The sequence below is a fragment of the Protobothrops mucrosquamatus genome, unplaced genomic scaffold, assembly GCF_001527695.2.
Source record: "Protobothrops mucrosquamatus isolate PMUCROS unplaced genomic scaffold, P.Mucros_1.0 scaffold3532, whole genome shotgun sequence".
Taxonomy (NCBI): domain Eukaryota; kingdom Metazoa; phylum Chordata; class Lepidosauria; order Squamata; family Viperidae; genus Protobothrops; species Protobothrops mucrosquamatus.
The window spans coordinates 7,956-21,047 of NW_015389501.1; the positions used below are offsets into that span (position 1 = coordinate 7,956).

General features: G+C 41.8%; 1 protein-coding gene across 1 annotated transcript in view; it reads right to left on the reverse strand.

The window, feature by feature from the left end:
• Positions 1 to 13,092, reverse strand: part of NUP54 (nucleoporin 54) — a 20,942-nt gene that overhangs the window by 7,010 nt on the left and 840 nt on the right. Inside the window, exons 2-8 of the mRNA XM_015827154.1 lie at positions 8,281 to 8,358; positions 8,056 to 8,184; positions 4,605 to 4,831; positions 4,085 to 4,272; positions 3,497 to 3,693; positions 1,871 to 1,925; positions 551 to 644 (exon numbers count right to left, since the gene is read on the reverse strand). Of these exons, the coding sequence (XP_015682640.1) occupies positions 551 to 644; positions 1,871 to 1,925; positions 3,497 to 3,693; positions 4,085 to 4,272; positions 4,605 to 4,831; positions 8,056 to 8,184; positions 8,281 to 8,358 (968 nt within the window). The remainder of the gene's footprint in view (positions 1 to 550; positions 645 to 1,870; positions 1,926 to 3,496; positions 3,694 to 4,084; positions 4,273 to 4,604; positions 4,832 to 8,055; positions 8,185 to 8,280; positions 8,359 to 13,092) is intronic.

Genomic DNA, 13,092 nt, shown 5'->3' on the forward strand with positions numbered 1-13,092 from the left:
CAATCTTTAAAAACCACAAGCATTAGAGATTTAATGGTCAGACAAAAGAACAGCAACAGGAAACGTCTCCAATTCCAAAAATGTGATTCTTCCTATGTTCAAGACAGTAAAAATATTAGCTTACACAAGGCAATCCTTGTACAGCCAGCAAATATCAAAACTAGACAAAACTACTGAAAACCAAATATTTGCGATATTGTTTTGGGAATTTATTCTGTCCACAGATGATTAACAGTTTTTTAACTGGACCATTATTATTATTAAATTTATTTGTTGCCTATCTCACCAAGGGGCTAAATAAAAGAAGAACTAAAAGGGAGTAGAAAATAAAATAACAGAATTAAATCAAGAAAGAAAAAGAAAGCAAAGAAAATACATCAATATCACTAGTAAAAAAGATGGACAAGCGGGGAGCAGAGAGCGAGAGGGGGGAGGTGGGGTCTGCTGTCAATCTAGCAGCCGCCTCCAGGGCTCCATCATCTCCACCAACCCTGGTCAAGCTTTTAAGTATTTCAGAAGAGAAGGGCGGGCTCAAAAAGTGGATCCTTACGTCCAATCGGCTTTGGTGTTGCTTTGTCATTTGGTCTTGAACTTTCAATCTCCGCAAGAGTTCCTTGAAGCCAACCATTGGGACTGGAATCAGCCTGCAGAAGTAGTTAAGAGCATGGATTCAGCAAACATTACCGTTGCCATCATCAGATTTTATCCCTTGTTCTTAAAAGAGCCCAGTGTGATATGCAGAGAGCAGTTAAAAATGAAGGAGATTATTAATACAACTATTTTTTTTCCTAAAACAAGATGATACAAATGCAAAAAATAAAAACACAATTCAAAAGGTGGTCTGATCTTGGAGCAATTATTACCTTGCAGATAGTAGATTGAACCAATAATTTAAGCCGGTTATTTCTCAACCTCAGCGACTTTGAGACATGTATACTCCAATTCCCAGAATTCCCGTCAGTCATACTGGCTGGGGAATTCTGGGAGTTGGACTCCACACATCTTAAATGTTGTCGAGGTTAAGAAACATCAATTTAAATGAAATGCTGTCGGTGCCATGGGGGAAACAGAACGAGTGCTGTAAATCTGCAGGGTAAAAGAATAACTCTTTTGTACATTATAATGGGGAAAAAACCCCAAGATCTCCTCTGGAGATCACTAGGAGCCTTTGTTGTTGTCAACTTTACAAAAATTGCTATTTCTCGTTAACAAAAAGAAGACAAAGGGGGAGTGACTAAGAAGGGCTAGCTGCTTTAGGAAGAGAAAGAAAAAGAAATGGAGAACAAAACTGCGTTGATGAAAAGGAAACTAATTGAATATAGGAGAGAAAAAAAGCCTCTCAAACAACAAATATTCAAAGCAGCCACTTTGCAGCAAGAATCATTTTTGGGGGGTCTTCTGAACCAACTGCAGGTCGTCCTCGACTTATAACAGTTCAATTAGTGACCGTTCAAAGTCACAACGGCACTAAAGAAGTGACTTCTGAGCATTTTTCACATTTACAACCATTGCAGCATCCCCATGGTTACACGATCAACCGACTTATATTTATGACGGCTGCGGTGTCCTGGGATCTTGTGATCCCCTTTTGCAAGCAAAGTCCACAGGGAAGGCAGATTCACTAAACAACTGGGTTACTAACTTAACACCTGCAGTGATTGACTTAACAGCAGCAGCAAGAAAGGTCATAAGATGGGACGAAATTTACCTGACAACCGTCTCGCTTAGCAACAGATAATTTTGGGCTCAATTGTGGCCGTAAGCCGAGGACCACCTGTGTTTCGATTTCTCCATCCCTCCTCTGGAAAAACACTGTTATTCCCTTCGTAAAGGTGCACTTTTTATGCGTCGTCTTGCAGACCCCACTTACTTTTCAGGATCCGGATTGTCCACTTTGGCCTGTTCCCAAATGATCGGATCAACACCTGTAAAGGGAGAAGAACAGAAATGATTTCTTCTCCATCTTTATTACTACCACAAAGGATCAGAAAAAAGGTCTGACAAAGGGATCCCTTTCTTTGTAACAAGAACTATCCGTTATGTTTTAATCCGTAGGCCTCTAAAGTTTAGGGGAAATGCTTGAAATTCTAGCTCAGGGGTAGGCAACCTTGGCTCTTTTATGACTCGTGGACTTCAACTCCCAGAATTCCTGAGCCAGCCATGCTGAGGGGAAAGGGAGAGTTTCCAAGCTGAGCCATGTTGGCTCAGGAATTCTGGGAGTTGAAGTCCACGAGTCATAAAAGAGCCAAGTAATAAAGTGAAGCTTCTAGGCCAAGGGTAGGCAACCTTGGCTTTTTTATGACTCGTGGACTTCAACTCCCAGAATTCCTGAGCCAGCATGGCTCAGCTTGGAAACTCTCCCTTTCCCCTCAGCATGGCTGGCTCAGGAATTCTGGGAGTTGAAGTCCACGAGTCATAAAAGAGCCAAGGTTGCCTACCCCTAGTCTAGCTGAAATAATAAACAGACCGTGCCAATTAAGATCTAAGACCTTTTCCTTTTACGTTCGCATGTAAACTGGTTTCCAGAATTAAATCAGACCCTCAGCCCTACGAACAGCTTCTCTCTTCTAGTGCAGGGAAATGATGAGTGTATAAGCCAATTTATATATTTGCCTCAGGTGAGATGGGCAGCTATAGAAATTTGATCAGTAAGCAAATAAATAACATAATCTCATTTCTGGAACTCATTCATGCAACGAACCCCAAATCCTTGAATACCAGGGATTATATGTTATGAGGGTGTGTGTGTGTGTGTATGTGTGGTTTTAGTCTTTGTATGCTGCCTAGAATCACTTGGGAAGCCATATAAATCACGGAAGGATGGATGGATGGAAGTTCTCTTTAATGAGTCAAAGACAATTGAATGATAGAATTTCTCTTGCTTAAAGGTAATGCAAACACAGGGATTTTTTTTTCTTAAGTAGAAGCATCTGAGAGGTTTCATGCTTAGTGCTGACTGACTCAACAAACATTCTTTCCTTCCTGTCCTAAGGTGGTATCTTTTAAAACTGCAGAATATTATCCAAATTACCTCACAGAGATATAATAATAATAATAATAATAATAATAATAATAATAATAATAAAGTTGGAAGGGACCTTGGAGGTCATCGAGTCCAACCCCCTGCTCAGGCAGGAAACCCTATACCATTTCAGACAAATGGCTGTCCAGTCTCTTCTTAAAGACTTCCAGGGTTGGAGCATTCACCACTTCTGGAGGCAGGTTGTTCCACTGGTTAATTGTTCTAACTGTCAGGAAGTTTCTCCTTAGTTCTAGGTTGCTTCTCTCCTTGCTAAGTTTCCATTTAGTGAGAAACCTTTTTGCAATCTTTCCAAATTGCAGGTAAAATCAGAATCAAAAGTACTGAAGCTATTTTTCTCCTTTTATAAGGCATTTGCTCCAAGAATCGCTCAAACGTTCGCTCCTTAAAAATATCCATTCAACCACTCGCTCGTACGACAGGAAGGCTTGGTTATCCATCCCAAGCCTGGGTTACCTGCAGGAGGATGCTGCAGCAACTGCTTCACCTGTGCTGGGGAGAGCTCCGTCCTGGCCATGGTGAGGGTCACGCCAAGCTGCTGCAACTGGGTTTTGATGTTGATTTGTTCAAAGTGCGCATAGAGGGTGGTGGCTGGAACGCGCCTGGAAGTGCCGTTGGGCGACCGCTCAACCACATAGATCACGATTTCTGTTCTAAAAATCAGTGAAAGGATTCAGATTTGATGTACAGGCAGTACTCGACTTACAACTGGTCGCTTAGCAACTGTTCAAAGTTAGGATGGACCCTGAAAAAGGGTCATGTTCAAAGTTAGGATGGACCCCGAAAAAGGGACACATGACCCAGATTTGAAGTTCTGAGGACTGCCTCTCCAGGGACACGTGACTGCATTTTGGGTGCTTGGCAACTGGCCCGCATTTACAGCCATTTTTCAGCAACCCACAATCATGTGACCCCAACTTATGCCAGAAACTAGTGTTTACTTCCAGTTTGGGGCAAAAAAAACACCACCCCACAGAGCATTGCATTCTAACCACTGCGCCACCACGGCTCTTTCTGGTTTTAAATAAGACTGCCCAATCTTACTGTTCGTCGGGCATGGTCTTCACTCCTTCTACGTTGACCGTCAGCGTCTGATTTGAACCCAGGATTTTGTGCAACGCTTCCACAAGTTGCTGCTGCTGACCACGGATCTCGGTTTCTTTTTTATTGAAGACTAGCGCCACCAAGCCATCTTCGTCCTTGTGGTTGGGCATGCAGCTGTAGCCCACAGCCTGTGAAGAGACAACTGTCTTTTTCAGTTGTTCCTTTTTCTGTATCAAGCACAGGACTCAGGAAGCCTTAAAATTTAACACTGGGCTGACCCAGAGAAGATTAGAGATAATTCCCAGCAGAGGGAACAGTTCACCCAACAGCCAACCAACTAAACCAGGGGTCTTCAAACTTGGCCCCTTTGATGACTTGTGGACTTCAACTCCCAGAATTCCTCAGCCAGGCACGCGTGCCTGGCTGAGGAATTCTGGGAGTTGAAGTCCACAAGTCATCAAAGGGCCCAGTTTGAAGACCCCTGCAATCCAGACACAAGGACGAGAGGACGACCGCCTACCTTAAATCTGCAGAATGGATTCTCCTGCGTAAATTCCACCGGGGCAATGTTGTTGTTGAAGTACCCTTTGCCTGTGCCCCAAAATGCCTGCAGCTGGTTCCACTTGGCCAAAATGGCATCTCGCTCATCTCCCAAGAGGGTGGGGGCGGAAAGGGCGCTGGCTGTGTGGATCAGGTGATTGGACTGTGCAGGGGCTTGAGCCGGTTGGCTGAAGAGACCACCGAGTGCTAAGGATGGATGAGAAGACCCCTGATTTAGAGGCAGATCAAATCTACCAAGGTAATATCCTCTGAGGTTCAACACCCCCTCCAATGCTTCTTTCCCCCCCCCCCTCAAAAGTATTTTATAATCTACAGCGCCATTTCTCAACCTGGGGAACTCGAAAGGCATGTGGACTTCAACTCCCAGAATTCCTGTGGCTGGGAATGCCACATGCCTTAAAGCAGGGGTCTTCAAACTTGGCCCTTGGGTGACTTGTGGACTTCAACTGCCAGAATTCCCGTGGCTGGGAATGCCACATGACTTAAAGCAGGGGCCTTCAAACTTGGCCCTTTGATGACTTGTGGACTTCAACTCCCAGAATTCCTCAGCCAGGCACATGTGCCTGGCTGAGGAATTCTGGGAGTTGAAGTCCACAAGTCATCAAAGGGCCAGGTTTGAAGGCCCCTGATCTAGATTATCATTGTTTTAAAAAAAATACTGGGCTGTAACTTTCTGTAACTACTGAGCTATTTATAAAAATAATAAAGGCGGGATAAAAATAACCTAAGTAAACACTCAAAGGAACGAATCTCACACAATTTTTCTTTCTTTCTTTTTTTTTTTTTTTGCCTTTGAAGCAGCAGCAGGAAGGACTAAGTCACCTGATCAGCATTATAAAAGATGACCTGGAAGACATAAAGCTGATAGAACATGGCTTAAACGAGAGCATTCCGGTTAGAGGGGGGCGTCTTCAGTTGATCCGTTGGCCCTTTCCATTGACTGTACGGGCATAGAAAACACGTGGTTTTCCTTGGCTGAAATTCACTGGTTGGTTTTTTTGGACCTTCAATCTCAGTGAAGGTTCTGAGCAAGGGCCAGACACTTGGCATTCAACCATGAAGGTCAAAGGGTAAAGATTAAAAAAAAGCTGCACTTGATTTTTAAGATGGAAAAAGATACTTTACATACTGGGAGTTGGAAGTCCACGAGTCATAAAAGGGCCAAGTTTGAAGACCCCCTGCCTTAAAGTTCCCAAGGTTGAAAAACACTGATTTACAGAATTAGAGAGCCAGTTTAGGTCTACCGCTAGTGGTTTAGACACCAGGCTAAAAAGCAGGAGATTGAGAGTACTAGGTCTGCCTTATACATGAAATACAGCTAGATCACTTCCGATTATTAAATATTTCGGGCCACAATTAGGAGCAGAATTTCTGTTGCTAAGCAAGATGGTCATTGAGTGAGTTGAACCTGATTTTATGACCTTCTTTGCCACAGTTCCAGAGTTGTGGAGTGAATCACAGAGTCATTAAGCAAATTTAGCCTCCCCCATTCGCTTTGCTTGTCAGAAGATCACATGTCCCTGGGATACTGCAAACGTCATAAAGATGTTCCAGTTGCCAAGCGCCCAAATTCTGATCACGTGACCATGGGGATGCTGCAACGGTCGTAAGTACAAGAACTGGCCCTAAGTCCCTTTTTTCACTGCCACTGTAATGGTCGCTAAATGAATTGTTGTAAGTCAAGGACTACCCGTATTGGAAACTTTTGTTTTAGGTTATTACCAGTTGTTAGATTGAACGCGAGGCTGCCTTAAAACATCCCAGGACCGTAAACCAGATTGGAAGAAGCTAGATTCAGAAAAACAAATTGAGAACAATTTGGAACTAACACTGGGATGCCTCCGACAATGTAGTTCAGCTTTGTCTCCTCTGGGATAGTCCAGAGGAGTTGGGACATTTCCCAGAATGTTCTTGGAGAAGGCCAGGTTTGTGTTCTTTGATAATAACAATAATAACAACACCAATAACAATAATAATAAAGTTGGAAGGGACCTTGGAGGTCATCTAGTCCAACCCCCTGCTCAGGCAGGAAATCCTACACCATTTCAGACAAATGGCTGTCCAGTCTCTTCTTAAAAACTTCCAGTATTGGAGCATTCACAGCTTCTGGAGGCAGGTTGTTCCACTGGTTAATTGTTCTAATTGTCAGGAAGTTTCTCCTGAGTTCTAGGTTGCTTCTCTCCTTGATTAGTTTCCATCTGTTGCTTCTTGTCCTGCCTTCAGGTGCTTTGGAGAATAGCTTGACTCCCTCTTCCTTGTGGCAGCCCCTGAGATATTGGAACGCTGCTATCCTGTCCCCCCTCGTCCTTCTCTTCGTTAAACTAGACATACCCAATTCTAGCAACCGTTCTTTATATGTTTTAGCCTCCAGTCCCCTGATCATCTTTGTTGCTCTTCTCTGCACTCTTTCTAGAGTCTCAGCATCTTTTTTACATCGTGGTGACCAAAACTGGATGCAGTATTCCAAGTGTGGCCTTACCAAGGCATTGCGAAGTGGTATTAATACTTCAATGATGACAGCTCTATGTTATTCCACGCTTTCATCAAAAACGCTTTTAGCATCTTTTTTGAAAAGTCCTGTTTAAAAATAGCTGTGATGACTTCTGATTGGAATATGGATTGTGGATACTGTCTCTTTGCCCACAGGGTGGTTATTAGATTATAAGGGGGGAAGGGACCTTTGAGGTCATCTAGTCCAACCCCCTGCTCAGGCAGGAAACCCTATACCATTTCAGACAAATGTCTGTCCAGTCTCTTCTTAAAAACTTCCAGTGTTGGAGCATTCACCGCTTCTGGAGGCAGGTTGTTCCACTGGTTAATTGTTCTCACTGTCAGGAAGTTTCTCCTTAGTTCTTGGTTGCTTCTCTCCTTGATTAGTAGTTTTGCCCCTCTTATCTGCAGTCAGTCAAAAGAAGAAATCTTTTCCTTTTGAAGAGGGAAATTTCTCCAGCTTAACACAGAGAGTTTAGATACTCTCTTTGGAAATGTTTAACCTCTCTATGTAGGTAGTCCTCAACTTATAACAATTCACTTAGTGACCGTTTGAGGTCACAACAGTGCTGAAAATGTATTTTATGACTGTTTTTCACACTTATGACCATGGCAGCATCCTCACGGTCAGGTGATCAAAATTCGGACACTTGGCAACTGACTCATACTTAGGACGGTCGCCGTGTCCAGGGGGTCATGTGATCACCTTTGGCCACCTTCTGATAAGCAAAGTCAATGGGGGGGAAACCAGATTCACTTCACAACCGTGTTACTACCTGAACAACTGCAGTGATTCACTTAACAACGGTGGCAAGAAAGTCCACAAAAATGGGGCAAAGTTTACTTAACAATCATCTTGTTTAGCAACGGAAATCTGGGGTTCCGCTGTGGCCGTTAAGTCGAGGACTCCCTGTACTTACTTTGTTGCTGCTGCTGAGGGTTGAAGCCACCAAATCCCAAGCCGGTGCCAAGCCCAGTTCCTGTACTGGGCGCTGTTCCAAAGCTGGTACCAAAACCAAAAGTTTTGTTCTGGGTAGCGCCAAACAGCCCTGGAGGAAGGAGAAAGAACATCAGCCGAGAAGGCGACGACTCGCAAAGGGCCAATCAGAAAGTCACCTCTGCATTGGTCACTTCCGGGCACTGACCTGTGTTGACAGGCGTTGAGAAACTAAATGTAGACCCCGGTGCGGTGGTGGTGGTGGTTCCAAAGCCCCCAAAGGCTCCTGGGAAACCAAATACCAAAGTTAAAAGGAGGGTCACTTCTTCAAAGGCAGCGAATTGTTCAATGACAAGCATGCTGGTTGGCATTCGAGAGAGACGGTGACAAATGAACATGGCTGGTGTGGCCTGATACTCACGCAAGATCCAATGACAGCAGAAAATAGCCAGTGTTAGTTTATGGTTGGAGAAAATATACATACACCTGTAAACCCCCCCCCTCCCTTTTTTAAAAAGAAAATCTAGTCTTTGCTCATAACTCAAATAAGGAGGTGAGACATTTACTTTACGCCAGTGTGACCGCTTGAAGGTGTCTGGACTTTACTCAGAATTCCCCAGCCCGCCATGCAATTAAAACAATTAATTTTTTTAATAATTTAATTATAATTATTTGAAGGGCGGTCTTTTCCTGGTCATATAGACGTGACCCACTAGACCGGAGACGCGTGAAATGTTGTGGGTCCCCTTTTCTAAGGAGGTACAGCCTAGCGAGACCCCAAAGAAGAAGGGCCTTCTCCGTGGTGATTCCCTCCGTTTGGCACATAATCTTTGTGGAGGTTAGATTGCCCCCCCACTTGGACACTCTTTCTCAAGCCTCTGGTTTTGCCAATGGGCCTAGGGAGCCCAGAGCAGGATGGAGCCCACCGAGCAGGTTATCTGTTGCTGCCAGGGGTGTGGGATGGTATTGTTTTTAATGTTTGTTAAGTTGTATATTGGCTTTTTGTAAGGTGCCCAGAGTCACTGATAGTGAATGAGTGGGAATGAGAAGGGGAAAAAAAGAGAAGGAAGGAAGGAAGGAAGGAAGGAAGGAAGGAAGGAAGGAAAGAAAGAGGGAGGGAAGGAAAGAAAGAAAGAAAGAAAGAAAGAAGGAAAGAGGGAAGAAAGAACGAAAGGGAAGGGAGGAAAGAGGGAAGGGAAGAAAGAAAGAAAGAAAGAAAGAGGGAGGAAAGGAAGGAAGGAAAGAAAGAAAGAGGGAAGGAAGGAAGGAAGGAAAGAGGGAAGGGAACAAAGAAAGAAAAAAAGAAAGAAAGAAAGAAAGAAAGAAAGAAAGAAAGAGGGAAGGAAGGAAGGAAAGAGGGAAGGGAACAAAGAAAGAAAGAAAAAAAGAAAGAAAGAAAGAAAAAAGAAAGAGGAAGGAAGGAAGGAAGAAAAGAGGGAAGAAAGAACGAAAGAAAGGGAAGGGAGGAAAGAGGGAAGGGAAGAAAGAAAGAAGGAAAGAAAGAGGGAGGAAAGGAAGGAAGGAAAGAGGGAAGAAAGAAAGAAAGAACGAAAGAAAGAACGAAAGAGGGAAGGAAGGAAGGAAGGAAAGAGGGAAGGGAACAAAGAAAGAAAAAAAGAAAGAAAGAAAGAAAGAAAGAAAGAAAGAAAGAAAGAAAGAAAGAAAGAAAGAAAGAAAGAAGGGGGGAAGGAAGGAAGGAAAGAGGGAAGGGAACAAAGAAAGAAAGAAAAAAAGAAAGAAAGAAAGAAAAAAGAAAGAGGAAGGAAGGAAAGAAGGAAGGAAGGAAGGAAGGAAGGAAGAAAGAAAATCAATTCCTAGAAACTTTATGAACATGTGCATGTATTATCTTGACAAGAACACCAGAGGGATTAATTATAGCTCTCTTGCAGGACATTCCCCCCCCCCCAAACTCTCAAACTAGCCCACAGTTTTCCAGGCCATCCTTCATCTAAATACTAACTAAATCCTGTTAAGCTTCTTTTCCAGATCAGCCACAGTTGGCTAGGAGAGAGAACATGTTAATGAAACCGCACAATATATAAGAAAGTGGGGTGGATTAATAATTCTGGAACTCCCTCAAGCACAGGGACAACAGAATTTATTAAATGGCTTCTCCTAATATGGGAAGAATCAGAAGTGGTTTGTTATTGCTACTTGGATAGCAACAACTGTTGGGCCATCTTTACAAGTTCTGTGAGCCTACGTAAACAAGCAGCAGAGTTTCTATATGAATTGTAGTGATCATATCGTAGTTCTGTACCCCTTCTGCATTTTTTCCTTGCAATAGCAGCTCCACAGGAAATGCCTACTGAGGAAACAATTCCAATGTATCATAAAACAGTATTATTAGGATTATTACTTAAGGTGGTGATTGCTTTAACAGTGAATATGAATCTACAATACACTAAATGTTGAAATGTCTGCATAGATAGTACAGAAATGATGGGAACCATGGAATGAATATATCATATACGAGCAGCTAGAACATTTACTACAAAAGAAATATACAAAAGAGTGGAGGTAAGTACAGAGATAATTACTATTAAAGTCAGCAAAAATAGATTTTTTTAAAACAAAAAGTCTTTATTATTGAATGTTTTTAATCAAAGCCAGCGGGAGATTTTTTGTTATTCTTGGTGCTGATCGTATATAATTGTGTTTTTCCACAGAACCTTGACAAACGGATGGTAGATTCATGATAATTGAAATTCAATGAAGAGACATAAGAAATGGAATATATAAATGTAGCAGAGTCCAAGAATTCAAAAAACAAACAAACAAAAAACCAGGAAAGGAATACCTTTAAATTTTGAAATTATTTAGCCCTTATGCCATGGAATTACAGTTGTGTATATCTATTGTATTAAAGGTAATTGGGCTAATTTCATATGGGGGGAATGTGTCTCAATCTTGAGCCAAATGGATTCAAAACAATTAGCATGTTTGTATAGACAGACTCAAAAACATACACTATGAAGTATAACTGAGAATATATTTGCCAGAACAGTATATATCTTATACGTACACGCACACATTTACACGTGTTTATGTATGTATGTGTCCCTCTCTCTTTCATTGGCAAGATTGTGTGCTTTTTTGCTATGCATCTATTATCTGAATGGAAATACATTAAAAAATCAACTTAAAGCTCTGTGCCAATTTTACATTAGCTCTCAGTTAATCATTCTTAATTTCTTGGCTGCAGATTTAACTTGATTTCTGCTTTCTTTTATGCAGCTACTGTTAGAAATGAGAACATATATTCATTATAATTCCTGTATCTCTAAGCACTGCTGAATCTTGTAGTTATTATCACTGATAAAACAATGAAGAAATCAGGCAAATTTCTGGAACTATTTAATGGATCTGCCTGTAATGTCAGACCTTGTGCTAAGGTGGATGATGGACCCCTGAACAATGTTCTGCTTTTGACTGTTACTATGCTGGTCTTTTGATAAATGTGTTTAATTATTATTTTTACTTATTATGTATTAAGCTTGCTGCCCATCTCATTGCGAAGCAGACTATTTTTCCAATATATTTTGTAAGCCACCCAGAGTCATAACAGATTAGTGTAGTCTATACAATTTATGTATTAAATTTATATGCTGCCTACCTCACCAATAAAGGCAACTCGGCAGTTTTATTTTACAAATAAAGCATTTCAGGTAGAAATCCCACGTAAATTATTTTTAAAATGAATAATAAAAGCCAAGAAATATTTTTGTCAAATTTTGGCTTGAAGGACTTCTTAGGGATTTTAACGCAACTTGTCCATGAACTTTCAAAAACTGTGAAGTGTAAACTGAATTCTTGGAACCCTCCAAAAACAAAATAATTACGAGCATCACATGAACATTCTCTACCTGCGCTGGCCAGGCTGTTACCAAAATTAAACGGTGGCGCCGAAGTAGTAGAGACACCAAAATTCCCAATATTAAAATTCACGGCAGGATTAGCAGTTAATCCAAAACCCCCAAAATTAAACCCAGTGGCAGCGGAATTTGCTGCTTCAAGCCCACCAAATCCTGATGAGTGGGAAGCATAAAGAAAGCAAGATAGAGTCAGTGAGAAATCAGACATCTTCTAAGCAATAAAACCATTTCTTAACTACCAAAATACAAGAAAACCGATAGCAGGGATGTAGGAACATGGATTCCCATCAGCCCCCCACCCCATCAACAGGACCATGGAAAGTCAGTGCAAGGGTCCCCAAAGCTTGGAGGGCCACAGATCGCCAAGGTTAGATGTGGGATTTTCTTATAATTTTACCACCTTTTAACATTTTAACTTTTGAATTCTCATATCGCCATTTTATACCTTGATACTGTCCTGGACACCGCCCAGAGTCCCTCTCTGTAGGGAGTGATGACCAGGAATTAGGGGACAGTATTAATTATGAATACATTTTGCAATATTTAAGAGCCAGAGCCAACAAAACCTGCTCCCCTTTGATCTTCAGCCATTCTAATAATTATGGATTGAGGACGGCTTCATATTTCTATACTCTAACCATCCCCAAGTATAGAAGAGTCTTTTCCCTGGCCCGTTTCAATGTCTTGCCCTCAGCACTACTCGACGGGCGATTCAAGAGGCTCCTATTTAGTGAGCGACTATGCCCCTGTGATAGGGCTGAAGTTGAAACTGTGGAGCATGTCTTATCATACTGCCCTATGTATAACACAGGCAGAATTAAATTACTCTCTCTCCTTGGAATTGATCCCTCTGGTTCTAATATTAGTAATTTGGTCTTATATTGTTTAGAGGATGGCTCCTCCTATATTACTTCTCAGGTTTCTAAATTTCTTTTAAGAGCTGTAATAGGTCACTTATTTTTACTTATAATTATTAATATGATGTTATAATTATTGTGTTTTATATTAGTATATTTGTTTAAAAGAGAGTTAAAGGATGTTACAGATCTGTTAATCTAATAGTTGATTAATGTTAGATAGAGTATGGTTATTGTATTGTTAACCCTGTGATTGGCTCTGGGAAGTGGGGGGGGGAGGGAGGGGGG